The sequence below is a fragment of the Salmo salar genome, chromosome 09, assembly GCF_965601325.2.
Source record: "Salmo salar chromosome 09, fSalSal1, whole genome shotgun sequence".
NCBI lineage: Eukaryota > Metazoa > Chordata > Actinopteri > Salmoniformes > Salmonidae > Salmo > Salmo salar.
The window spans coordinates 138,459,778-138,486,885 of NC_138299.1; the positions used below are offsets into that span (position 1 = coordinate 138,459,778).

A 27,108-nucleotide genomic window follows, 5' to 3' on the forward strand; every position below is an offset into this window, starting at 1 on the left:
GAAGCTCAAGTAATTTATAAAACCCAACCATACACATCAGGTCCTCAAAGCTAGGGACTGCAAACACAGTTGCACTTCTACATTATGGTATCTCTCTGCTCCTGGAGGACTTATGTTGTGTTCATTAGTGGGAAACTAGGAAAATAGTACTACTTGTAAACTGGGAGCAATGAGTGTGCATTCACATGCCTTCAACTCATTGAGAACACCAATTGGCTGATGGCAAACAAGCTGTTAGCTGTACTTTCAGTTAATGGTTATCATGCTTGTAAACAACATTAGTTAAAAACATGTTAAATTGATTTTTCTAAATGTTTTGTTGCCTTTAACTGCAGAAAATGCTGTTATCGAGGTCATTTCCTTAGTACTGTATGTGACGTCAGCGTTCAGCATGTGGGAGAAGTCGGAGCTCAGATGGTAGACAAGTTTCCCACTAGTAATTAGCGGTTGGAGGGGGTGTTCAAGTGGACTTTTCCCAGTCGTATGCTGGTATTTGAGAACACTATTTGAAAAGTCGCCGAAAGCGTGAGGAATACTGATGCTGAGACAGGGTTCATAATGAGGATGACTGGCTACTATTCTGAACTGTGTGGTGAGCTTTCTGGCACCCAGAGCTGCTGAGGCATCACCCAAGTGATATTACACAGAGTGGAAGAGAAGTCCAGTGGTTATAAGAATCAGGCTGGTTCCCAGACTTGCCCTCTACAAGACCATCAGCAGACTCCATCACCATCCTCTGACCAGCTCTCTCCGCTCAAGCTATGAACTGACCCCCTCCATCTTCAGAGGATACAGCTTTTAAAGACTTGGCCTCTATTGGCTGACCTGTCATGATTGCTCGTTTGTTTGCTCAAAGCGCTTTGAGATTCTATGAAAAGCGATTAACTAGATGTTATGAACACAGAATTATATTAGAGATTCCTGGAGAACATGCTCACACTGTCACAGATCAGCTCTCTGATCTCACATCCCCTCAGCCTTGCGTGTACCCATATTGGCCCAAACTCCAATAAATACACACTTAATTTGTCCATACTGTGCATTGCTTGGTCCCCAGATGATTTCAGTGTGACTGGAATAGTTGTGTTGAAGTATAATTGCCCTCAAAATGACAGCTCTGGCACACTGTCCCTAATGCCCACTAACTACCCTTCCAATGGGATCCCATTAGACTGAACATAAGGGGGTTATTGGATGAGGCTTTGAGATGAGCTGTTCTCCTCAGTTAGCCAATTCCACTCTTACAGACCTGCCAAATCCATTTAGCTGGGGTAGGGGTTAAATGGGGGTAACCCTAAACCTGTGGTCCATTAAGGACCCATCTGGACCCCAGCCATGGGCTTGTCAACCCCTAAAACAACATCTCATTAATGTTCCAATCCAACCCTCACCCAGCAGTGAGGGTGTGGCTAACAAGGACAGAGTTAACTTTCGCATTTTGAGTTAGATTTTAACAAGCAAAGGTTAGAACTTTGTGCCGGAAGAAATCGCTCCATTCCTCAACACTGCAATGTTTCCATAAGAGACAAAACAATTGGATAGGTAGACGCACTTTATTCCTAAAACAGAAGCTGCACCATCTGTAGCGGCACACATATATATGTACACACATATACACACAATTCTCTAAATCTGTCATATAAAATATATAATCTGACAACCTGTACCTCATATCCCATTTATCTGAATGCATTGAATTACTGTGCAACAGACTCCGCCACTTTGGCTGAGCTGTAAATCATGTCCACTCAAAAGGAGGGGATATAAATGCCCAGCCTACTTAAATCTGTACATCAGGGCAATACCCTTTGAAAAAATAATACTCTAAAAACAGCCTACAGCAAATTCACTTCAGCGGGTTTTGGTTTTGTAATTGAGAAAATTACTTTACATTTTAAACCAATTCCTTTTAAAAGTGAAATAGCAATACACAACCTTTAGATTTTTTTTTATATATAAAAGATAAAGAAATACAAATTACACATTTAAAAACTTACAATAAATAATATTATATATATGTGTGTGTGTGCAGGCATTTCATTAAGATAAAATTTTATCAGAAGATTGAAATCTAAGATTATTAAAAAGACTATTCTCCTTTATGAAAAGTCCCTTATCATCCAAAATGGACACTTGGCATTTGATTGATAGGCTAGGACACCTCCAGTGCTGCCGTGGAGAAGCTGGCTGGGGGGAGATTCCTTATGGCCATGCCCCCAACCTGAAGTGTTGAGGGTCCATCCACTCCAGGGAATCCCCTACCATTTGTTTCATGATGAGGTCCATAGATCCCCCTTGATATTCTTGTTCAGAGCATGTTCATGATAAAGTTGTACATCTGGTTGAGCACCACAAAGTGAACAGGCAGACAGGAGCGCCGGTCCTGAGTGGCAGGGTCACACGTCAGCCAGGAGAGGGCGTTGTACTGCTCCAGCACAAACCTGTCAGGGGCAGAGAGCACATCACAAGGTATATCTAAATATACATTCAATTCACCCCTTTTTTCTGCCTATCAAATCAATGTATTGTCCATTTGTTATTTCATATGGCTTCCATTCCATTTGAGCAGTGTACCTGAGCACATCTGAGGTGTGGTTAGAGTCCAGAGGGTGGGAGTGTTTGCTGTGGAGGAGCTCGTCTGATTGGACCGAGGACACGTGGAGGTGCAGGGAGGCCTGGGGAGGGACGACAGACAACAAGAGGTCAGCTAGAAGAACACCTGAACATCACACCAGTTACATTAGAAAAGGGAAACATTCGAATGACAGGACTCCTGATCAAGTACACATTTAAGTAAAGCATAAATGTGCTGCTGAGTTTTAGGACCAGAGAAGAACAAAAGCCTTTGCGAGCAGGTTAACTGTCAGAGGAGCGGTAGATAGGTACCTTGAGGAACAGTGGGCACTGGTTCTGTGCCTGGGGGCAGGCTGACCAGAACCAGTCAGGCAGGGGGCCAGCCTTGGCTGTGGAGATGAAGTAGCCCAGAGCCATAGGCTGCTGCAGGATGTTCAGGGCCTCCTCATGGGACTCCATACGGTCTGTGCTTTGGCCCTGGAACACACAGGGACACCAACCATCCTTATTCAACCTTCATTTACCAGTAGTCAGGTAAGAATACTCCTGCTGGTAGGTGGAGGGGCAGAGGGGCTTACCTTGCTGCCGTCTCCCCCCTGGTGATAGTGTCCACCCGGGGAGTGAACGGGGGAAGTGGTGGGGGAGTTAGGCAGGATGTTGATGAGGTCAGGGTCCACCATGTCGTTATCAAACAGGTCAAAGATGCCCATCCCATCTGAACCATCTATGGAGCGCAATAAACACAAAGAGTCATTCAAGACTATATCCCAGTAGCTTAGACAGAGAGCTGCTCTGTCTCCCTGTTTCGGTTAACGTCGCCCTGTGTAGAGCCAGACTACAGCCAGAGCCTAGAAATGCATCAACATCTACAGTGTGTGTGTGTGTGTTACTGACCAGGGTTTATGGGGTTGAAGGCGATGTCTAGGTTCTGTTCGGTGGTGCCGTTGTTCACCTGCACCATGGCCGAGGTAGGGAACACCAGGATGTGGGTGCAGGACGTGTCCTGAGGAGTGCTCAGCTGGGACGTCTGCATGTTCAGAGTGGTGCTGCGGCCGAACACTGAGCCAGTCGACACAGAGTCTACACAGCAGAGAGGGTTAACAAGGGTTAACACGATACAGACATCACAAAAACATTTCAGGAAACTCAGTGGACTCAGACGGGGGAAGCAAGGCCGCATTGTGCTGCCATCACTCAAGGTTCAACTTTTGGTGGTTTTTACCTGGCATGATGACAAAGGAGCCCTGAGGCTCCATGGCGACCAGGCAGGCGCTGAGGATGCTGGGAGTGTCTGCGGCAGAGATGCCACACATCCTGCAGGTTTCCTTGAGGCGCTTGCTGAGAGACTGCAGGTTCCTCCTGCTCAGCAGAATACTCCAGTCTGGAACACAGAGGGAGACAGTCAGGGCACAACAATATATATATTGAACAAAAATATAAATAAATAAATATATATATATAATTATTGAACAAAAATATAAATGCAACACGTGACAATTTCAAAGATTTTACTGAGTTACAGTTCATATGAGGTAATCAGTCAATTGAAATAAATTCATTGGGCCCTAATCTATTGATTGCACATGACTAGCAATACAGATATGAATCTGTTGGTCACAGATACCTTAAAAAAAAAAAAAGGTAGGGGCGTGGATCAGAAAACCACTATGCGAAGTTTCTGGATATTGGCGGGAACAGGAACATGTTGTACACGTCGAATCCAGAGCATACCAAACATGCTCAAAGGGTGACATGTCTGGTGATTATGCAGGCCATGGAAGAACTGGGACATTTTCTGCTTCTAGGAATTGTGTACAGATACTTGCGAACATGGGGCCGTGCGTTATCAAGCTGAACAATGAGGTGATGGTGGCAGATGAATGACACGACAATGGGCCTCAAGATCTTGTCACTGTTTATCTGTGCATTGAAATTATAAAAATCGATAAAATGCAATTGTGTTCGTTGTCCATAGCTTATGCCTGCCCATACCATAACCCCACCATGGGGCACTCTGTTCACAAAGTTGACATCAGCAAACCACTCGCCCACACGACACAATACACGCTGTCTGCCATCTACCCGGTACGGTTGAAACTGAGATTCATCTGTGAAGAGCACACTTCTCAAGCGGACTAGTGGTCATCGAAGGTGAGCATTTGCCCACTAAAGTTGGTTACAACGTAGTCCGGTCAAGACCCGGGTGAGGACGAAGAGCAATCAGATGAGCTTCCCTGAAATGTTTTCTGAGTTTGTGCAGAAATTCTTTGGTTGTGCAGACCCAGTTTTATCAGCTGTCTGGATGGCTGGTCTCAGATGATGCCGCAGGTGAAAAAGCAGGATGTAGAGGTCCTTGGCTGGCGTGGTTACATGTGGTCTGCAGTTCTGAGGCTGGCTGGATGTACTGCCAATTCTCGAAAACAACGAGGCAGCTTATGGTAGAAAAATTAACATTCAATTCTCTGGCAACAACTCGAGGACATTCCTACAGTCAGCATGCCAATTGCAGACTCCCTCAACTTGAGACATCTGTGGCATTGTGTTGTGTGACAAAACTGAGCATTTTAGAGTGGCCTTTTATTGTCCCCAGCAGGGGTCTCTTGGATCATCAAGGTATATGCAAGGACTAGCCAAATCTTACCACATTTGCACACACTGTAGACTTTTCTATTGTGTTATTGACTGTACGTTTGCTTATCCCATGTGTAACTCTGTTGTTTGTGTCGTACTGCTTTGCTTTATCTTGGCCAGGTCGCAGTTGTAAATGAGAACTTGTTCTCAACTGGCCTACCTGGTTCAATAAAGGTGAAAAAAAAGTTTAAAAAAGTGCACCTGTGTAATTATTATGCCGTTTAAATCAGTTCTTGATATGCCACACCTGTCAGGTGGATGGATTATCATGGCAAAGGAGAAATGCTCACTAACAGGGACAAACAAATTTGTGTAAAAAAATGGAGAGAAATAAGCTTTTTGTGCATGTGAAAAATTTCAGAGATATTTTATTTCAGCTCATGAAACATGGGACCAACACTTTACATTTTGTGCTTATATTTTTTGTTCAGTGTATATGTCCCCCGTCTGGTGGAGTTTGGACAAGTGTGGCATACCTCGTAACTCTCCGTGGCCCATTCTGCCCAGGCGGCCAATCACCACCCTCCAGGGCAGTGATGTCACCTGCACCAAACCTAGACACCACTCCCACAGCTTCTGCAGGCCCAGTCGTCTGGCTGACCCCTTTTTCCTCCGAGCCCTGGACAGAGGACACAAACAGTCACAAAAGAGAAAGATTCCTGAATTGAATTTGTTTGCATGTCAAGTGTCTACCATTTGGCAAGTTGTGTGTGTCACTGACCTGTTAGGCACGTCGATGCTGATGATGCATGTCTCCAGAAGCTCTCCTGATTGGTCAGTACAGGAGGCTAGGAGCCAGCGCTGGTCATGCGACAGGCAGTAGCCCACAAACAGCACATTGTACTTCTGAGAGGCCTCGCCGAACGTCTCCCCCAGCTCTGTCTGCTTGTCCTTGATGGGCGCCAGGATGAACGGTGGTGTGTACAGACGCAGACATTCTGGCCTCTGCACAGGTGTAAAAGTCAAAAGGTCATGGGTCAGACCAATGGTTCCTTATGTTTCACTTAGCAAGCTGTATTTAGTAAGCCATTGTCTTTATTCTACAGAGCAGTGGTCTCTTGGATCATCAAGGTATATGCAAGGACTAGCCAAAGACCAGGATGTTATATTAAAACAGACCATTCACATTGTGAGTTTCTAAAACCGATCAGCAGTCTAAATCAATACAAGAATAATATTTGTGAGGTTTTGTGCAGTTTCCCATGTGTGGTGTGTTGTTTACCTCTGTGCTCCTCAGTGCCATGTCGATGGCCAGGCCTGGGCCGAAGCCCGTCAGAGCCTTGATGTTGGTGTTGCCGGGGAGGGGCCGTCTGCACTGGGTGAACACCGAGAAGGCCAGGGACTTGAGGTGCTGACCGTACAGATGGCGCTCCTCAATGCGCACAGGCTGCAACAGGTACTGACAGGGAATGATCTGACCAACACATCACAGAATATTGTTAGAAACAGCCTTTTTAAACAAACCAACCCCCATAGGGGTTTGAGATAACTTGTCTGTAGAGCCAATCTGCTGAACATAAATGTGAATGGTCTGCAGTCTGGCTACATGTGTCAAATCCTCCATTACCTGCACAGACACCGAGTTTCTGATGTGAGGCGGCAGGAACTGGAGCATCTCCACATAGCAGCGCAGCAGACCCAGCGTCCACACACTGGAGTGGGTGTCCCTCTCCCCGTCCTCGTAGCTGAAGGGGTCCACGATGTAAACCACAATGGACGGGGGGAACGTCACAGCGTGGGACTCTCCGTCTGTTGGGACACCCACCTTGTCTCTCTCTAATGTGCTGTAGAGAGAGCAGCAGTGGCATCAAAGGTCCAACAGCCAATCCTCAACTAGCTTTAAGTATTAAAGACATTTAGCAGGCCAAATGTTATTTTCCAGGCAAGTCTGGTGCATAAAAATGGGAGAGATGGGTAAGGTTTTGCAGTCGTAATTCAGCCTATTCCAAGTGCAAGTCAATTACAAACTTAGGGCTACAAGTGGTGCTACAGAAAATCATTTAAACTCAGTGTGACTAAACCAGAGGATACAAGATGGTGGGGTTACATACGTCTCTACGGGCTCGGTGCTGGCCTGGGGCTGGTTGGCAGTGGGGCCATTCTCCCCTGCAGTCTGAGCACCCGACTGGGGCCCATTCTGGGAGACGCTGCCCTGCAGGCCTGATGTCCCGTATGGTGTGTAGGAGCTGGGCTTGGCCGATGGCATTCCTACCCCCCCTATCCCTCCCATTGCCTGGGGGCCTGTGGAGGAGGGTGGGGTGCTGTTGGTGTTGGCAGGCTGGGCAGTGCTGCTGCTGGTGGCGCTCTGGGGACCTGAGGAGGGGGTGGTGGAGCTGGGGGACTGGGAGGAGGAGGACTGGGGGGAGGCCACAGTGGGGCCACGCTGGTTCAACAGAGAGCTGTCCAGAGACTGTCCAGCCAGGTATGGAGCTGAGGAGTGTAACAAATAAGTAAAAGAAAAAGATAGCCAATGTCAGATATTAAACTCAACTCAGAAAATAACCAATAAATTACATCTGAATATTTGCTTCTTGTACAAGCCACATCAAAAATTATAAACCCAAAAGAGATCCCATCTCTTATTCAGTACAATCTCCTGAAATAGAAGATGGTAATCTAATGAAGACGTACCCAGGTCATGCCGGCACACTTGGGCGTACAGTTTGAGTTTGCTGAAGGCGTCGCTGTTCCCGTTGCTGCTGGCCATCTTGAGGAACCAATCACTGAGAGGCTGCTCTGCCCGGTTCCTGCCCTCTGCTGTACCAACCCGCAATATTCCATCTGCGTGAGTCTTACAGATTGGTCTGTGCTGACCCAGTCGACAGGCCTGCAAAGAGGAAAAACATGGGTAAATGTACCAATTTTCTTAAACATTTATGTTTTATTAGACTATCGAGGTTGTCTATGTGCGTGAGAGTGTGTGTGTCTGCTTACCTCGTACGCGGCCATAAGGTCCTTGAAGAAGCTCTTAGCCCCACGGAGCAGAGCCTCATTCTCAGGACAGATGACTACATATCCCACGTCCCTGTGAGAGCCGAAGGGGTCCAGCAGCAGCTTTTCCCAGTAAGGCAGACCGAAGGGCGACAGCACCACAAAGTCATACTCATAGCCCACCAGGAAGGTAGGGATGGGCAGGGGCTCTGGAGACTCGTCAGTGCCTAATGGTTCAGAGAAGCGGGACAGTCAGACTCATTGCAGAAGGAGTTGAGGGCGGCAGGTAACCTAGCGGATAGGAGCGCTGGGCCAGTAACTGAAAAGTTTGCTGTTTGGAATCGACTGGGTGGAAAAAGATATATTGATGTGCCCTTGAGCAAGGTACTTAGACCTATTTGCTCCTGTAAGTCGCTCTGGATCAGAGCGTCTGCTAAATTACAACAACAAAAAAGTGAAAATAAATAAATGTAGGTTGTCACATTACAAACACTTGTTTCTGACCAAAAGAATCCTGATAAATATATATGATCATTACATATTTAGAGCGCATGTGATACCAGGGCTGGAAAATGCTTTGTGTAAACTTAAACCAGATATAAAGTATGTAGAAAAGATAATGGACCTATATATTTTTTTATAATATTATATTTGAGAACTACAATCACCAAAGTAAAAGCTAGACAATCAGGGTGAACTAAATTTAGTAGTATGGATTGTGTCAATATGTTTAAGCAAAAGAACACAGCATTAGCAAAGTCAAAATTCATGGACTGCAGGAAATAATATTTCTAACGGAAAAGTTGTGTCAGCTCCACGACAAAATGTAAAATTGAAGGAAATTTGCATTAAACTGCAAAATTCTCTCAGCTCCACGGCAAAACGTGGAGTAGAATAGCACGAAATGTGCATATATATTTTTTTTCAGTTCTCAGCGCCATGGAGACATTTATAGAATTGCAAGAATTCTATTCAATTCAGCCGCACTGACAGGCCACCACCTAAGCCTGTTCTTGATCCAGAAAAAACCCTGGAACTTTATGGATTATTATTGCTTGATTTTTAAAGTCCTTGTGTTTACCGTAGGATCCCCTGCCAGCCATCTTGTGAAACTGCTGCCAGGTGAGAGGTCCCTGAACGCCCCAGGACCGTACGCTTCTTTTCTTCTGGATGGCATCTTGGAGTACAGGCTGGAGGGAGAGCAGCACCCGCAGCACGTCCTGAGAGAACAGCCTGCTCACTTCTGCAGCTGGAGGGGGAAACAAGAGGGTGGGAAGGCTCAGAATCATACATCTAACCAAGAAGACTGGGTTTCACATAAGAGGAGTAGGAAGAGAGAGGAAAAGAAGTAAAGAGTAGGAGGGGAAACAGGTTTGTGCATTATCAATGAGTGAAGGAGCAGACTCACCTTTGCGTTTAGGCCAGTTGTGTAGACACGTGCTCTTAACCAGCGCCTCGTCCACCTTGCCTCCTGACATGTTGTCCATGAACTGCCGGCCATGCTCCAGAGCCATGTAGCAGTCGTTATAGCAGTCCCTCTCCTCTACCCGTAGAGAAGAGTGAGAGGTGCCCGAGGACAACGCCTTGGGGTACTCCACCCCAGCCATGCGGGAGAATGGGTTGGTGCACTGGTCCTGCAGTAACAGGATGAGCTCGTCTGGGGGCCTCTCTGTGGGGTTGCCGGTCCTGTGAAGGGAGGCAGCGCGCAGCTCCTGGAAACGCCTCTCAGAGTCCCGGCCGGCGTCCGAGCCACGCCCCACCACGTCCAGCTCATCCTCCAAGAAGAGGCCAGCCGAGCTGCCGTAGCGACGGTTGACCACGGCGCTGAAACCACAGGTGCAGGGGTACTGGGCCTCGCCGTTGTCGTTAAGATACACGCCCACATCAGCGCCACGGATGTTCATGTTGCACACGCACACACAGCAGCTGTCAAAGTTACAGTCCTTGAAGAGGTTCATGACGGACTCGGAGAGGATGAGGGTGACGTAGAGGCTGTGGGCCTCAGGGATGGAGGGCACAGTGGCTGGCTCCACTGAGCTGAGAGGTCGGCAGGTGGAAGGGGTGGAGGCGGGCGAGTAGAGGTCAGAGTTGTCGTATTTGAGCGATCCCTGGACACTGGCAGGCCCTCTTGGGGTGCGCGGGGTACGGGGAGTGCGTGGGGTGGGGGCGGAGAAGCGGGGTGTGGCCGGGGAGGGCAGGATGCCCGTGCCGCTGTTGCTGGGTGGGGCACTGTTGGACATGAAGGGAGTGTGGGTCTGTGGTGTGTAGCTCTGGTAGTCTGGCTCCACACTGGGGATGTTACTGAAATAAGGAGACAACAGCACACACATTAAAATCCCTGACACACATTTGGGTACATGAGACTTGCATAATTCAAGTGGACCAGTCTGATTGGTTACCCGTCTTTGGTGAGGAGGCCCATGGTTGGCACGGGGGGTATGAGCTCCAGTTTGCCCATGTTCCAGCTGGGTGTGTAAACACAGTCCTCTGGCAGCTTGATGGGCATCATACACTGACTGGGCAGCGTCTTCAGCGGAGCAAACATGGAGCAGCCCGTGAATGCCTTGCACGCCTCTGACTTATAAACAAACGAGAAGTCCTGGAAGTATATTGGGGAAGAGAAGGAAAATAAGCCACTAACACTTCAAGTCTAAGCTAAGAAAAAGTATTGAAGCAGATACCAGCATGAATAGACAGAGTGTGTTAAATAAGACATGTCAGTCTTATCCCCCCCCAACAAAAACAACCTGCACTTGTATTTTCCTACAAGCACCGGCTTGGATAACCTCGAAGGGAAAGATTTCCTTAACTGCAAGTCATTCTGGATAAGAGTACCTGCTAAATGACTAAAATGTAGAACTTCCACACTAGGCTGAAGTGTTCAAAGGCCAGTTAAAGGCCCAGTGCAGTTAAAAATGAGAATTTACTGTGCTTAAGAAATATTTCCACACGAGGTTAAAATAATACTGTGAAAATGACAATGTAAGAGCTGTTTGAAAAGACCACCTGGAAATTCTGGCCGTTTTGGTGGGATTAAGTTTTGGCATGCCTGGCGACATCAACTTAATAGACCAATAACAAAGAGCATTTCAAACCTCTGCCAATAAAGGCTATTTTTCAGGTTACATATCCCTCCCATTATACTCATCCAATTAGGGCCCACACTCTGACCACTCCCAGACAATCCTAACAAAGTTCTTGCTTGAGAAATTGCTCTTTGCTTAGAAGCCATGAAGTGCCTTGAAAGGCTGGTCATGGCTCACATCAACACCATTATCCCAGAAACATTAGACCCACTCCAATTTGCACCCCGCCCTAAAATGATACAGATGATGCAGTCTCTACTGCACTCCACACTGCCCTTTCCCACCTGGACAAAAGGAACACCTATGTGAGAATGCTATTCATTGACTACAACTCAGCGTTCAACACCATAGTGCCCTCAAAGCTCATCAATAAGCTAAGGACCCTGGGACTAAACACCTCCCTCTGCAACTGGATCCTGGACTTCCTGACGGGCCGCCCCCAGGGGGTAAGGGTAGGCATCAACATATCCGCCACGCTGATCCTCAACACAGGGGCTCCTCAAGGGTGCGTGCTCAGTTCCCTTCTGTTCTCCCTGTTCACTCATGACTGCATGGCCAGGCACAACTCCAACACCATCATTAAGTTTGCCGATGACAACAGTGGTAGGCCTGATCACCGACAATGATGAGACAGCCTATAGGGAGGTCAGAGACCTGACCGTGTGGTGCCAGGACAACAACCTCTCCCTCAATGTGATCAAGACAAAAGGAGATGATTGTGGACGACAGGAAAAGGAGGACCGGGCATGCCCCCATTCTCATCGACGGGGCTGTAGTGGAGCAGGTTGAGAGCTTCAAGTTCTCAACTTGTTCTCATATCACCAACAAACTAACATGGTCCAAGCACACCAAGACAGTCGTGAAGAGGGCACGACAAAACCTATTCCCCCTCAGGAGACTGAAAAAATGTGGCATGGGCCCTCAGATCCTCAAAAGATTTTACAGCTGCACCATCGAGAGCATCCTGACTGGTTGCATCACTGCCTGGTATGGCAACTGCTCAGCCTCCAACCACAAGGCACTACAGAGGGTAGTGCGTACGGCCCAGTACACCACTGGGGCCAAGCTTCCTGCCATCCAGGACCTCTATATCAGGCGGTGTCAGAGGAAGGACCTAAAAATTGTCAAAGACTCCAGCCACCTTAGCCATAGACTGTTCTCTCTGCTACCGCACAGCAAGCAGTACCGGAGCGCCAAGTCTTGGAACCAAGGGTCTTCTAAACAGCTTCTACCCCCAAGCCATAAGACTCCTGAACATCTAATCAAATGGACACCAAGACTATTTGCATTGCTCCCCTCCTCTTCTACACTGCAGCTACTCTGTTATTATCTATGCATGGTCACTTGAATAACTCTACATGTACATATTACCTCGACACTGGTGCCCCCGCACATTGACCTTGTACTGGTACCCACTGTATATAGCCCTGCTATTGTTAATTTACTGCTGCTCTTTATTTATGTTATTTTTATCTTACTTTTTTTGTTATTTTCTTAACTTCAGGGTATAGGGGGCAGTATTTTTGATTTCGGATGAAAAGCGTGCCCAGAGTAAACTGCCTAATACTCAGGCCCAGAGTCAAATATTTGCATATTATTAGTAGATTTGGATAGAAAACACTGAAGTTTCTAAAACTGTTTGAATGATGTCTGAGTATAACAGAACTCATATGGCAGGCAAAAACCTGAGAAAAATCCAACCAGGAAGTGGGAAATCTGAGAATTGTAGTTATTCTTTTGAATCCCTATCGAAACTACAGTGTCTGTGGGGTCACGTTGCACATCCTAAGGCTTCCATTGGCTGTCAACAGCCTTTAGAATTTTTTTTTCATCCTTTTCCTGTTACTGGGCAGAGAATAGTAGCTCAGTCAATGAGTGGACTGCCTATGGACAAAGGGCTTGGGTATGCGCGATCCCGCGAGCGCACCGTTCCTTATTTTTCTCCTGGAATGAATACGCTATTGTCCGGTTGGAATATTATTGACGTTTTATGTTAAAAATACCCTAAGGATTGATTGTAAACAACGTTTGACATGTTTCTACGAACGGTAATGGAACCATTTAACTTTGTCTCTGGTACTGCGCTCGCGCGTTATGCCTTTGGATAGTGATCTGAACGCACAAACAAAACTGAGGTATTTGGACATAAATATGGAGTATTTCAAACAAAACTAACATTTCTTGTGGAAGTAGGAGTCCTCGGAGTGCATTCTGACGAAGATCAGCAGAGAGAATATTTATAATACTAATTCAGAGTTTTGTTGATGCCAGAACTTGGCGGGTAGCTGTATAGCTTGCGTCGATGGCTGAGCTATGTACTCAGAATATTGAATAATGTGCTTTCTCTGTAAAGTTATTTTGAAATCTGACAAAGCAGTTGCTTCAAGGAGTAGTGTATCTACAATTCTTTCAATAACTGTTGTAAATTTTATCAACGTTTATGATGAGTATTTTTGTAAATTGAAGTTTTGGTGGGAATACATTTTCTGAACATCACGTGCCAATGTAAAATGCTGTTTTTGGATATAAATATGAACTTTATCGAGCAAAACATACATGTATTTATAACATGCTTGGAAAATGGCTGTGTGGATTTTCTTGAAGTTTACGTCCTAACATAATCTAATTTTATGCTTTCGCCGTAAAGCCTTTTTGAAATCAGACAATGTGGTTAGATTAACGAGAGTCTTATCTTTAAAATAGTGTAAAATAGTTGATTGTTTGAGAAAATTAAATTATGAGATTTTTGCTGTTTTGTATTTCGCGCCATGCTATTTCACTGGCTGTTGAATAGTGTGTCCCGCAGGTGGGACGGTCACGTCCCACCTAGCCCATAGATGATAAAACTGCATTTCACTGTAATGTCTACAGCTGTTGTATTCAGCGCATGTGACAAACAAAATTTGATTAGATTTTTGACCACTTTAATTGAAAACAATAACAGCAAGGTACTTAATTAACACCCAGAAAAGATTTGATATCGAGATGAAAATGGCTGCATTGGGCCTTTAAGTTACCTTGATCTCAGAGGGCTTGGGGCTGCAGAAGCCTTCCTCCACCTCCATCTTGTAGTGGCTGCTAAACTGGCTCCCATCCAGCAGAGTGAGGCCCACCCCGGCCTCCAGGCCACCGTAGTCCTTCCCCCCAGTGTTCATGGGGGAGTAGCCCATGATGTGCTGCTCCAGGGAGGGAGGGGTGGGGAACATCTTGTGCAGGTCAGCTGAGCCTGGGGACAGGAAGGTGAATGGAGGAATCACCCTATTGTTTGGTAAATTAATGTATGATACAGTGATGACCTAAAGAGGAACTTTAGGGAAGGAATTGGAGAAAGGGAACATACTTATGCAGGACAGAGGGTCCAGATTTGATGTTTTGTGTTCCTTACTGCCAAACTTGTCTCCATGAACTCCTGCTCTCCTGGATCCAGGCTGCTGGGGACAGAACATTCAGAATGTTTTAAACAGGCTTTGATCAAAACATATAGAGATATTTTCTAAGACTTTACACAATATTCTGTTTGCAAAGTATCAACGGGAGATATGGAAACAGACAAAAGGATATGCAACCCAAACAATGTCCCCCCCATGTAGATGAGAACTACAGTGCTTTCAGTAAGTATTCATACCACTTAACTTATTCCACATTGTTGTTACAGCCCGAATTCAAAAATTGATCAAATATTTTTCCTACCCATCTACACACAATTCCCCATGAAAGTGAACACATTTTTTGTAAATCTCATTTAAATAAGATTCACACCCCAGAGTCAATACTTTGTAGAAGCACCTTTGGCGTTGATTACAGCTTTCAGTCGTCATGGGTATGTCTGGATCCGCTTTGCACGTCTGGATTGGGGGATTTTCTCCCATTCTTCCTTGCAGATTTTCTCAAGCTCTGTTAAGTTAGATGGGGAGCAGCAGTGGACAGCAATCTTCAAGTCATTCCACAGATTTTCAATGAGATTCAAGTCTGGGCTTTGGCTGGGCAACTCAAGGACTTTCACATTCTTGTTCTGAAGCCAATCCAGCCTTGCTTTGGCTGTATGCTTGGAGTCGTTGTCCCGTTGGAAGGTAAATCTTTGCCACAGTCTAAGGTTGTTTGCACAATAAAGCAGGTTCTTATCAAGGATTTACCTGTATTTGGCTCCATTCATATTCCCCCCTCTATCCTTAGTCCTCCAGTCCCTGCCGCTGAAAAGCATCCCCATAGCATGATGCTGACACCACCATGCTTCACAGTAGGGATGGTGTTAGATAGGTGATGAGCTGTGCTTGGTTTTCTCCAGACATAGCGCTTTGCATTCAGGCAAAATAGTAAATGTTTTGCTTCATCAGACCACATATTTTGCCTTATGCTCAGTCTTTCACATGCCTTTTTGCAAATCCCAGTTGTGCCGTCATGTGCCTTTTTCCTCAGGAGTGACTTCTGTCTGGCCACTCTCCCATAAAGCCCAGATTGCTGAAAGGCTGTATAGACTGTAGAGACCGATGTCCTTCTGACAGGTTCTCCCATCTCAGCCAAGGAACTCTGTAGTTCTGTCAGAGTGTTCATTGGGTTCTTGGTCACCTCCCTGACCAAGGTACTTCTTGCCGGGTTGCTCAGTTTGGTCAGACAGCCAGCTCTATCCAGAGTCTGGGTAGTTCCTATTTTTCAACACTCTAGAAATTATTTTATACCCTTGCCTAATCACAATTCTGTCTCAGAACAGTTGATTCAACTTAATTGTGTAGTATCGGTTCTTACATGCACTGTCAACTGTGGGACCTTATATAGACAGGTGTGTTTCTTTCTATATCAACTGAATTAACCATAGGTGGACTCCAATCAAGTTGTAGTAACATCAAGGATGATCAAAGGAAATTTGATGCGCCTGAGCTCAATTTGGACTGTCATAGCAAAGGAGTGCATTTCATTTTCAATACATTTGCTAAAATCTCTAAAAACATGTTTTAACTTTGTCAGTATGGGGTAGTGTGTGTAGATGGGCGAGACTTTGTATTGAATGTATTTTGAATTCAGGCTGTAGCACAACAAAATGTGGATTAAGTCAAAGGGTATGAATACTTTATGGAGGCACTGTATACTCTACTGACCGCTAGCTCATCTTCGTCTGAGTTGAAGAGGTTGTCCAGGTCGTTGATGGACACAGCCAGGTCTGTCTCATGGATGAGGCTGGTGGAGGGTACAGGCTTTCCACCAGCTGCACCCTGACCATCTGCACGCACACACAGAGAGAGAAAGACAGACAACAAAGGAAGTCCCCTCAGTAACCACTCTGGATGATGATTTTATTGACATTCCAATCTTTTATAGTTTTACAGGAGTGATTAAAACAAAGTCTTCAACAAGAAGGAAATGCTCACCATCTGCCGAGGTCCCACTGCCATCGTCACCCTAAGAGAAACAAACACCAGCATAAAACGTGTTATTCTCTTGGCATCTGCTACATCAGTGGTTCCCAACCAGGGGTACTAAGACCCCTGTGGGGTACTTGAGAAGACTCATGAGACCATAAGCTTACTGGTAAAATGCACGAGGGAGTACTTCAGGGGTACTACGGGCAAAGCAAAATTCAGTTGGTGGTACAGTAAGAAAAAAAGGTTGGGAACCACTGTGCTACATCATCCCATAAGCAAAGGCATAGTATACACATGTCAACTGAACTAACAAATCCAACCACATTAGCTAAGATTAGGAAAAGTGTATATGGATAACTATGGAATTAATTATTAGAAACTCATGTTTGATACTCACCTTGTGTCTCTTGCTGGTCTCTCTGTCCGAGCCAGGTTTGTCCTTCTTGTCAGTGAAAATGAACTCCTCGTCTCCCTCCACGAAGGCGTAGGGGTCTGGCTCCTCCTCCTGGTCCTCGTCAGCCATGGCAGCCGCCAGGTGGCTGTTCCTCCTCTGGGTGTAGGTCCTCACCAGGTCTTCAGACACCTTCAGAGGCCTGCCAGAGCCAGACATCAATCTGAGAGGAGACAATGTTACATAGATGATCAGCTCCAAGTGGAGGTACACAGAGAGCGAGTGGGAGAAACCAAATATCTATCATAGCCACTCATCACCTTGGTGCTTATAAGGTTTATCATTACATGTTGAAAGAGAGGAGGGGTAGTGTACTCACTCTGTGACAGAGACAATGTTCTCCTGCCCTCCTTCCCCGGAGTCATCCTGTAGTTTGTCCACAGGCAACAGTGGTGTGAAGAAATCTGAGGTCTTCTTCCGTGGCAGGTTGAAGTACTTCCAGGGGTTGTGGGCCGAGTCTTCGTTGGGGTTGATGGCTGATCCCACATAGACAGTGGGTTCCAGGGAATCAGGGTAGGCAGGGGGGAAAGGCAGAGGCAGGGGCTCCAGGTGGGGCTCGTCAGACGAGGTCTTTTGGGGCAGCAGGCAGGGCTCGGAGGAGGGGGGGTAGAAGTGTTGGTGGATGGGCGTGGAGGAGCTCTTCGTGGCCCCAGGGTCTTCCTCCCCGCGCTCGCAGGGGTGGGGGCTGAGAGGAGGGGGCTGGGGGGAGCCGGCCAGGTCTTGGAGGGGCCTGTGGGTGTGCAACATGGGAGCTTTGGAAGGGGCCGTGTCCACATGGTGCAGGCTGGGGTAGGGGCCCTCATCCTGGGTTCTCATACACAGCCTCTGGGGCTCCATGGCCTGCTCCTCAAACACATAGCTGCGGTGGTGGAAGGGTGTCTGGGGCCTCTTCTGCTGCTTCTCCCCCTTCTCCAGCTTCTCGCCCAGCTTGTGTTTGGGCAGAGGCTGTGAGGGCTGGCCCACCGACGGGGGGTTTCCTGAGGTGCTGCCTGATCGTTGCTTCTGGTTTTTATGCCTGGGGTAAAAAGAGACAAATTATTTGAATAGCAATTTACTGAATGTTCACTTCCAAGGTGTCTGTGATTAAATCAGATCCCCTAAAGCATGCATTCCCAAACTGTGGTACGCCAAATAAAAAATAGATTTTTTAAAAACATTTTCAAACAGTCCATTTATATTTTCCAACGGGGCTATACATTTGGGTGAGGTTTTTTCCCCTCGCTTGCGTAGCCTCGTTTCACTGCCAAAAATAAAATTAAACCATCTAGTGAAATAACACCACAATGTCAAATACAGGTAGCCTAGTCAAATAATTAACATCCAATCACATTAACCGTTACTCTCTCACGGGAATTCTACTAACGGTCCGTATGTAGCCAAACGTAGCTGCTGCTCATTCCGTTTGCTCGAAAATTGATGAATGGTTTAAAAAAAAAAGGAAAAAAAAGTAAGGCCCGCATCCATAGACACACATACAAGCTCTACTGGCAGTACTGCTACTACCAGCAGTACGACACCTGCACCTGTCAACGACAAGTTGTTCTGCTTCCACAAGCACATCCAATGCTAGCATTAGTAATTCTACATTTGTTGTTAGCCCAGCTAGCATGGACACTGACAGTTGTGAATCTGATGCAGCCGAAGAGCTACTGGCCCCTTACCCGGGGAAAGCACCTTACAGACAGGGACGTCGAAGAGGCGCAAATACGATGAGAACTACATCGATTTGGGGTTCACTTATATTGGGAGTAGTGCCTTCCCTCAGCCAGTGTGTTATAGGTGCAAAGGTACTATCTCACAACTCAATGAAACCTTCACTCTTGCGCAGACACTTAGAAACAAAAACATGCAGTATATGGCCGTTACGTTTATGGGGGGTCAATTAAGGAAGACCTCTTCTGCAAACCACTGGAAATTATTTTTTAAAGTACTGGAGAGATTTGTGACACCAAATGGACTTTGGTGGTCAAGATGAGTTGGTATCTGTACTGATGGCGCAAAAGCCATGACAGGGAGACATAGTGGAGTGGTAAACGTGCGTGTAAGCAGTTGCTCCTGACGCCACTTTGGTACACTACAGCATCCACTGAGAGGCTCTTGCTGCCAAAGGAATGTCTGACAGCTTGAGATATGTTTTGGACACTACAGTGAAAATTGAGGCTAGGATTAAGGAGTTGGAGCTCTTCTCTGTCTGCATTAACAAGGACAACACACAGGTCTTTCCATCTTTGTATGATTTGTGTGCAAATGAACTCAAGCTTACAGACAATGTCAAATGTGATATACAGTGGCTTGCAAAAATATTCACCCCCGTTGGCATTTTCCCTATTTTGTTGCCTTACGACCTGGAATTAAAATAGATTTTTTGGATTTTGTACAATTTGATTTACACAACATGCCTACCACTTTGAAGATGCAAAATATTTTTTATTGTGAAACAAACAAGAAATTAGACAAAGAAACTGAACTTGAGCATGCATAACTATTCACCCCCCCCCCCCAAAGTCAATACTTTGTAGAGCCACCTTTGCAGCAATTACAGCTGCAAGTCTCCTGGGGTATGTCTCTATAAGCTTGGCACATCTAGCCACTGGGATTTTTGCCCATTCTTCAAGGCAAAACTGCTCCAGCTCCTTGGATGGGTTCCGCTGGTGTACAGCAATGTTTAAGTCATAACACAGATTCTCAATTGGATTGAGGTCTGGGCTTTGACTAGGCCATTCCATGACATTTAAATGTTTCCCCTTAAACCACTCGAGTGTTGCTTTAGCAGTATGCTTAGGGTTATTGTCCTGCTGGAAGGTGAACCTCCGTCCCAGTCTCAAATCTCGGGAAGACTGAAACAGGTTTCCCTAAAGAATTTCCCTGTATTTAGCACCATCCATCATTCCTTCAAATCTGACCAGTTTCCCCAGTCCCTGCCGATGAAAAACATCCCCACAGCATGATGCTGCCACCATGCTTCACTGTGGGGATGGTGTTCTCGGAGTGATGAGAGGTGTTGGGTTTGCACCAGACATAGTGTTTTCTTTGATGGCCAAAAAGCTCAATTTTAGTCTCATCTGACCAGAGTACCTTCTTCCAATCTCTGCTGTGGAGCTTTGCAGCTCCTTCATGGTTATCTTTGGTCTCTTTGATGCCCCTCTGATTAATGCCCTCCTTGCCTGGTCCGTGAGTTTTGGTGGGCGGCCCTCTCTTAGCAGGTTTCTTGTGGTGTCATATTCTTTCCATATTTTAATAATGGATTTAATGTTGCTCCGTGGGATGTTTAAAGTTTATTCTGATATTTTTTTATAACCCAACCCTGATCTGCACTTCTTCACAACTTTGTTCCTGCCCTGTTTGGAGAGCTCCTTGGTCTTCATAGGGCCGCTTGCTTGGTGGTGCCCCTTGCTTAGTGGTGTTGCAGACTCTGGGGCCTTTCAGAACAGGTGTATTTTTTACTGAGATCATGTGACAGATCATGTGACACTTAAATAAAGTCCACCTGTGTGCAAACTAACTAATTATGTGACTTTGAAGGTAATTGGTTGCACCAGATCTTATTTAGTGTCTTCATAGCAAAAGGGGTGAATACATATGCATGCACCACTTTTCCGTTTTTTTAAGAATTTTTTTTAAATAAGTAATTTTTTTCATTTCACTTCACCCATTTCAACTATTTTGTGTATGTCCATTACATGAAATCCAAATAAAAATCATTTTAAATTACAGGATGTAATGCAACAAAATTAGAAAAACACCAAGGGGGATGAATACTTTTGCAAGGTACTGTAGCGAAGCACCTGAGTGAGTTGGGTGTGCAATTACTCAGGTACTTTCCCGAAACAGATGACACAAACAACTGGATTTGTTATCCTTTTCATGCCCTGCCTCCAGTCCACTTACCGATATCTGAACAAGAGAGCCTCGTCGAAATTGCAACAAGCGGTTCTGTGAAAATTTAATTTAAATCAGAAGCTACTGCCAGATTTCTGGATAGGCTGTGCTCAGAGTAACTTGCCTTGGCAAAACACGCTGTTAAAACACTGATTCTCTTTGCAACCACGTACCTATGTGAGAGTGGATTCCCGGCCCTCACTAGCATGAAAACTAAATTTCAGGCACAGACTGTGTGTGGAAAATGATTTAAGACAGACTCTCTCTAATATAACCCAACATTGCAGAGGTATGTGCATCCTTTCAAGCACACCCTTCTCATTAACCTGTGTTGAGTTATTCACAATTTTCAATGAACAAATAAAGTTTTATATGCAAGATGGCTAAATAAAGAGCAAAATTACATTTAAAATATTATTATTTGAGCCCTGGTCCTAATAAGATCTCTTTGTCACTTCCCACAAGCCGGGTTGTGAAAAACTCACACTCATTCTTATGTTTAATAAATGTATCGTATAGTGTGTGTGTGGCAGGCTTACAATAATGGCAAAAAATAAATAAACATTTGAGAGTGCGCTGACCCTGGTGCTAGAGGGGGTACGCAGCTGGAGGTTGAATGTTTGAAGGGGTACGGGACTATAAAAAATTTGGGAACCACTGCCCTAAAGGACTCTGGTGAGTTATGAGGGAAAATTCACATCAGCCTAAAACGCGTGTAAAATATGGCCCACAGGCCAGATCTGGCCCATGACACAATTCTATCCGGCTTTTACAATGATTTGGGTTGTGAATTCATTTTGGCCCGCTTCCATACCGCACACGACACGCTGCACTACAAGTCCCAGCAAGCACTGCCAACTTGTTGAGCGCCAAAGGCAGTGCATTGCCACACACACACCTCCTCCCAGACATCTTCGTGTCAAAAAGCTATTAGATAAAGGATTCACAGAGTATAAATTACTACTGAAGGACACACGCGAGTATAAATTAGTTAACAGTTGAGTCATCTACTTTATGAAATTACAGCCCGATGTGCTTGCACATCAACTCAACATCAATTGCGCTGTCCCGTTTTTAGCACGTAGCGGAGGGAAAGTACACAGGCAGTCCTCCTAGGCTACTAAAATGTTGCAGTCTGGCTGCGGTTTTTAAAGCTTGACAATGAATAACCCACAACAAAAACAAAAAAAACGTAAATATGTTTTACTAGGGTAGCAGCATATTAGCCAATGCACATCTGCAAGCATAGGATGGACAAATATGATGCATTAGGTTTCATGTTAAATTGCTATATACAGCACCCCATGGTCAATTTCTAAATTTTTAAAGGCGCATATTTTTTCAATAAAACAAAAAGGCCAGTGTGGGTCGCAGTTGTATGCGCGTTATATTCTAAAAACAAACATACTATTTCTGGCCTGTAAATTATTATATATTTTTTTCAATATGGCCCGTGTGGTGATTGAGTTAGACAATCCTGGCCTACAACAACCCCCCACCGTTATAAACATGATCCACAGTACCTTGAGCAGTTGCAGTGTGCCCTATGCGAGAACTCCACAAAATCCCACACTCCTGTTTTGTCCCCCTCCTCCTCCTCACAGGTACCGTTAGTCAATGTAGCAAACTTCCTCCTGACAAAGAACCAGACAAACAGAGCTCAGCAGGCAGACTCCTTCAATAGACCAGTAGTATACAAATCAGTAGGGTGAGGTGACGGGTAGTGTACGTACTTGTTCTGGGCCCGGTTGGTAGTGCACTCCTGCCACACGCTCTCCACCACCTGGGCAGCCAGCCTGCGGGGGATCTTGCTGCCGTGGATACAGCTGCTGTTGGAGCTGAAACCATCCACTGTCGAGCAGAGCTTCAACCACCTCTGTGCTGCCTGAGAATCTACAGGGGAAAAGAAAGTAACACTTACGTGATAATGCCCGAGAAGCCGGTGTTTGGAAGATGTATATAGGCACAGGTGTTAGTCCCGCGAAGAAGTCGAGGGCCGGCAAACCGTGACAATATAGTCACCAAACACTGGCTTCGAAGGCATTATCACTTTTATACAACGGGTTACCAACATATTTAAATAATAATTGACAGATTTTCACTCATAAACATTCTGGGGCCTCCCGAGTGATGCAGCGGTCTAAGGCACTGATCAGTGCTCAAGGCGTCACTACAGATGCGGGCTCGATCCAGGGCTGTGACGCAGCCAGCCGCGACCACGAGACAGCGTCGTCCAGGTTAGGGGAGGGTTTGGCCTCCCCTAACCCGAAGCCATGCACGCTGGCTTCGGGTCACCAGCTGTACGGTGTTTCCTCCGACACAAATGGTGCGGCTGGCTTCCAGGTTAAGCGAGCAGTGTGTCAAGAAGCAGTGCAGCTTGGCTGGGTCATGTTTTTTGGAGGACGCATGGCTCTCAACCTTCGCCTCTCCCCCGAGTCCACAACAGGGGGGGGGGGGGGGGTGTATCAAAAAAAAAACAAAAAAAAAGCCCCTTTGTTTTGATGTATTTATGTCATCTTTCCACAAGATGTTGCTACCCAAGCCGGCTGGTCATTCGTCCTATCGGTTCGGTTGCCAGAGACACAATCCAGTCGTTAAGTCTTTTTGTTCTAAATCTATGGACGCGACTCGGGCGTGCGTTATAAATGTTCCGTTGCCATTGTAACAGTTTAGCTTCCGTCCTTCTCTTCGCCCCAACCTGGGCTCGAACCAGGGACCCTCCGCACACATCAACTGCCTCCCACAAAGCATCGTTACCCATCGCTCCACAAAAGCTGCGACCCTTCCAGAGCAAGGGGAACAACTACTTCAAGGTCTCAGAGCGAGTCACGTCACCGATTGAAACACTATTAGCGCGCACCCCGCTAACTAGCTAGCCATTTCACATCGGTTACACCATGATGGCTGGCAACGTTCTTATCCCTTGCTTGCTAGCCAGACAACTTCAACCAACAGTCACGTCAAACAGTTTTTTGGGGGATACATTCATAACAATGAGTTAATGATGCGCGATTTCACCTGGCATTGGCTCTCTCGCCAGGCCACTGTTGAGAAGAGATAGCCAACTACACAGCGAACACAATAACTTCAAACTGAAGCAGGAAAGACAGCAAACTAGCTGCATTATGTATTTTTCGATTGACATTTCTTTGTGTGTGTGTGTGTGTAACACCCAAAAAATTATGCTGATTCATGATTTCGACTGGCTGAGAAAATCTGCCTGTCTGTCCCAACTCCAGAAACGCTCATTACTATGCGACATCGGGAGATCGAATTTCAATATTGAAACAATGTTGCAAATGTCAGAGATAGACAGCAAGGTTAATACAAATCTCCGCAGTTGAAAAACAAATGTTAGTCTAAAAGAAATGGGAGATAATGTCTAGATGGTTTTTAGTGTAGATCTAGTATATAAATTGTCTGGCTGGGCTAATTAGACTGGATCGCACAGTCAGATGGAACAGAGTAAAAAGGCATTGCAACGTCAGATTTAGACAGCGGTAACTTGTGGAATAGACACCGGCAGAAATGCGGTTTTAACCAAATCAGCATCCATGACTAGGCCTACCGTTGTATAAATTAATATAATACTCAGTATTAGTGTATACTACTTACTTATCAAAATAATCAGCTAGCCATTGTGCTTCTACATCTGCATTGCTTGCTCTTGGGGGTTTTAGGTGGAGTATCTGTATAAGCACTTTGTGACAAGTGTTGAAATTTGATTGATTGAACTTGAATGCATCAATGTTAAATAATTCAAAAGATGGACACTGAACCCAGACAGCTACACTTGCAGCTACACTTTGTGGTCCTAATAGACTAATTAGTAAATGGCAAGGCTACCTGTTTGGGCCTCCTCCGGTGATGTGGGAGGGGTAAGGGTGACAGAGGACATGGCAGGGTCTCTGTGGGCCCCCTGGCCCTCACACAGGATGGGTGAGGGGTTGGCTGATCCCTGTGGGGCCAGGGCAGGGAGGTCTGACTGGGGCACCAGTACTAGACAAGCAGGGTACACCATCCTCACTCCAGCTGGAACAGATCAGCATAACACATTTAGTCAGTGAGTCTCCATCAGAAAAACACACACTAACCATTAGAATAACATCCACACTGGACAACACACAACTGTAGCAACAACCCCCATCTTACCAACAAGGACCTCCACGGCTGCTAGTGAGTCGTCCTCCCAGTCTGCATCCTCCATCTTGTCCTCGGGGCGGTCCTTGGCGCTGGGGCTGATGGGATAGAACTGCCTCCACTCCTCAATAAGTTTCTGGGTGGGGTGGTCAGACATCTTGAAGGACTGGCCCGTGACCGTCCCGTTCAGACCGTATGGACTCAAGATGACTGTGGAAGGGAGAGAGGGGACATGAAGTGTGAGGTCAGCACAGGTCAGAATAGAGTCTTGACGAGAGATAAATTACTTATGACAGCAGAGAGCAAGACTATGCTTTAATTATAAATACTACTGCATTGCCTTTGACATAAAAAATAAAAACCTATGGACATTCTAGTATCTAACCAATGGCAGGTAGATCAACTTGTCTCAACAGGATATGGCTGGGTGACCAGGCCGTGACTGGTTAGACCCACCTTGCAGGGGGCTGGCATTTTGTTGTACCAAGCTCAGATGTTCTTCACCTAGCCTCTGGACAGGCTGGTGCTGGGCAATCTCCACGCTAGTGCACACGTTACTGTCCCCGTGCAGGAAAAAGGTGAATGCACACGACAAGTGCTCACTGCAGAGGGGATGGAAAACAGACACTCAGATAAATCTGGAAATATAATGGTCGGTACGATATTCCTTAGACAAGCAATCAGAGTGAAACATCAAAAGATTCAATGTGTTATGAGATACAGAAATATAACACAAAGCTAAATAATTGATTGTCAATTGGATTAACTGGTACCAGGACAAATGACAGGTTTCATAAATGCAAAAGAATGTGCAATTAAATGGGGTTGAACAGGGAGGTGACAGGATACTACAGCCAAATTAAAACTACATCAAACAAATCTAGAGTCCTATGAGGATGTTAGCAGGGCTGGGGCTCAAAATTAAAAGGTAAACAAAGCTCTGCTGCTGTATGCTGAGTAAAGACCCATATTCATGATTTCTTGACAGACCGAGCAAGTCAAGATAGACTGGTTTATTACAAATCTGTGCATTCTTCCCTTCTCCCTGAGGCTCACTCATGTTATACGTGCACTGAACAGCTAAGAGTAAACGTAGTGATTAAAAACCAAAACCACACACACACATATTTTTCTTAAACCAAAACTATTCCCATTTCTTTTTCCTCGATTGAAAAGGAGCTTAGGTGGTGGGTGTGGCAGGGGGTATGGCAATGGGCATGGTCGGCACTGAAATTCTCTACACAATTTCCTGCAATTCTACCATTTTCTCCATGGAGCGATGATCATTTTTTGAAGTTTAAAAGCTAATTTCGTGCTATACTACATATTCTGCAATGGAGCGAAGATAAAATGTTAATAGTTTTAAAGCCAATTTACTGCAGTTATATGCATTTTGCTATGGCTAATGCGGTGTTCTTATGCTCAAAACAAAATCAATACTGCTAAATTCATTGTTTTTGGAATTATCAATTCTTCCTGATTGACAAGCTTTTATTTTGGTGATTGTAGTACTCAAAGCTTATTATTATTAATAGCGCTTTGTAAAGTATTCTGACCCTTGAAGGTCCCCAAGAACACAGTGGCCCCCATTCTTAAATGGAAGACGTTTGGAACCACCTAGACTCTTCGAAGAGCAGGCCGCCCGGCCAAACTGAGCAATCGAGGGTGAAGGGCGTTGGTCGGGGAGGTGACCAGCAACCCGATGTTCACTCTGACAGAGCTCCAGAGTTCCTCTGTGGAAATGGGAGAAACTTCCAGAAAGACAATCATATCTGCAGCACTCCACCAATCAGGCCTTTATGGTAGAGTGGCCAGGCAGAAGCCACTCCTTAGTAAAAGGCACATGACAGCCCACTTCAAGTTTGCCACAAGGCACCTAAAGACTCTCAGACCATGAGAAACAAGATTCTCTGGTCTGACTTAAACCAAGACTGAACTCTTTGGCCTGAATGCCAAGCGTCACGTCTGGAGGAAACCTGGCACCATCCCTATGGTGAAGCATGGAGGCAGCATCATGCTGTGAGAATGTTTTTCAGCGGCAGGGACTGAAATACTCGTC

General features: G+C 45.7%; 1 protein-coding gene across 2 annotated transcripts in view; it reads right to left on the reverse strand.

The window, feature by feature from the left end:
- Positions 1-1,539: 1,539 nt before the first annotated feature.
- Positions 1,540-27,108, reverse strand: part of LOC106613001 (mediator of RNA polymerase II transcription subunit 13-like) — a 31,812-nt gene continuing 6,243 nt past the window's right edge. The window contains exons 4-30 of one of the 2 annotated variants that reach the window (XM_014214797.3): positions 25,506-25,651; positions 25,062-25,259; positions 24,756-24,941; positions 22,643-22,802; positions 22,433-22,543; positions 17,350-18,045; positions 16,977-17,193; positions 16,586-16,616; positions 16,316-16,437; positions 14,563-14,650; positions 14,240-14,448; positions 10,536-10,735; positions 9,545-10,437; positions 9,218-9,385; positions 8,140-8,363; positions 7,837-8,032; positions 7,257-7,635; positions 6,773-6,989; positions 6,428-6,619; positions 5,927-6,150; positions 5,682-5,824; positions 3,797-3,955; positions 3,469-3,654; positions 3,153-3,298; positions 2,887-3,051; positions 2,575-2,675; positions 1,540-2,441 (exon numbers count right to left, since the gene is read on the reverse strand). In XM_014214797.3, coding sequence (XP_014070272.1) covers positions 2,309-2,441; positions 2,575-2,675; positions 2,887-3,051; positions 3,153-3,298; positions 3,469-3,654; positions 3,797-3,955; positions 5,682-5,824; positions 5,927-6,150; positions 6,428-6,619; positions 6,773-6,989; positions 7,257-7,635; positions 7,837-8,032; positions 8,140-8,363; positions 9,218-9,385; positions 9,545-10,437; positions 10,536-10,735; positions 14,240-14,448; positions 14,563-14,650; positions 16,316-16,437; positions 16,586-16,616; positions 16,977-17,193; positions 17,350-18,045; positions 22,433-22,543; positions 22,643-22,802; positions 24,756-24,941; positions 25,062-25,259; positions 25,506-25,651 — 5,890 coding nt within the window. In that variant the 3' untranslated portion in view covers positions 1,540-2,308. Of the gene's footprint in view, positions 2,442-2,574; positions 2,676-2,886; positions 3,052-3,152; positions 3,299-3,468; positions 3,655-3,796; positions 3,956-5,681; positions 5,825-5,926; positions 6,151-6,427; positions 6,620-6,772; positions 6,990-7,256; positions 7,636-7,836; positions 8,033-8,139; positions 8,364-9,217; positions 9,386-9,544; positions 10,438-10,535; positions 10,736-14,239; positions 14,449-14,562; positions 14,654-16,315; positions 16,438-16,585; positions 16,617-16,976; positions 17,194-17,349; positions 18,046-22,432; positions 22,544-22,642; positions 22,803-24,755; positions 24,942-25,061; positions 25,260-25,505; positions 25,652-27,108 lie in introns of both variants that reach the window. The other variant, XM_082956354.1, reaches the window with a different exon arrangement.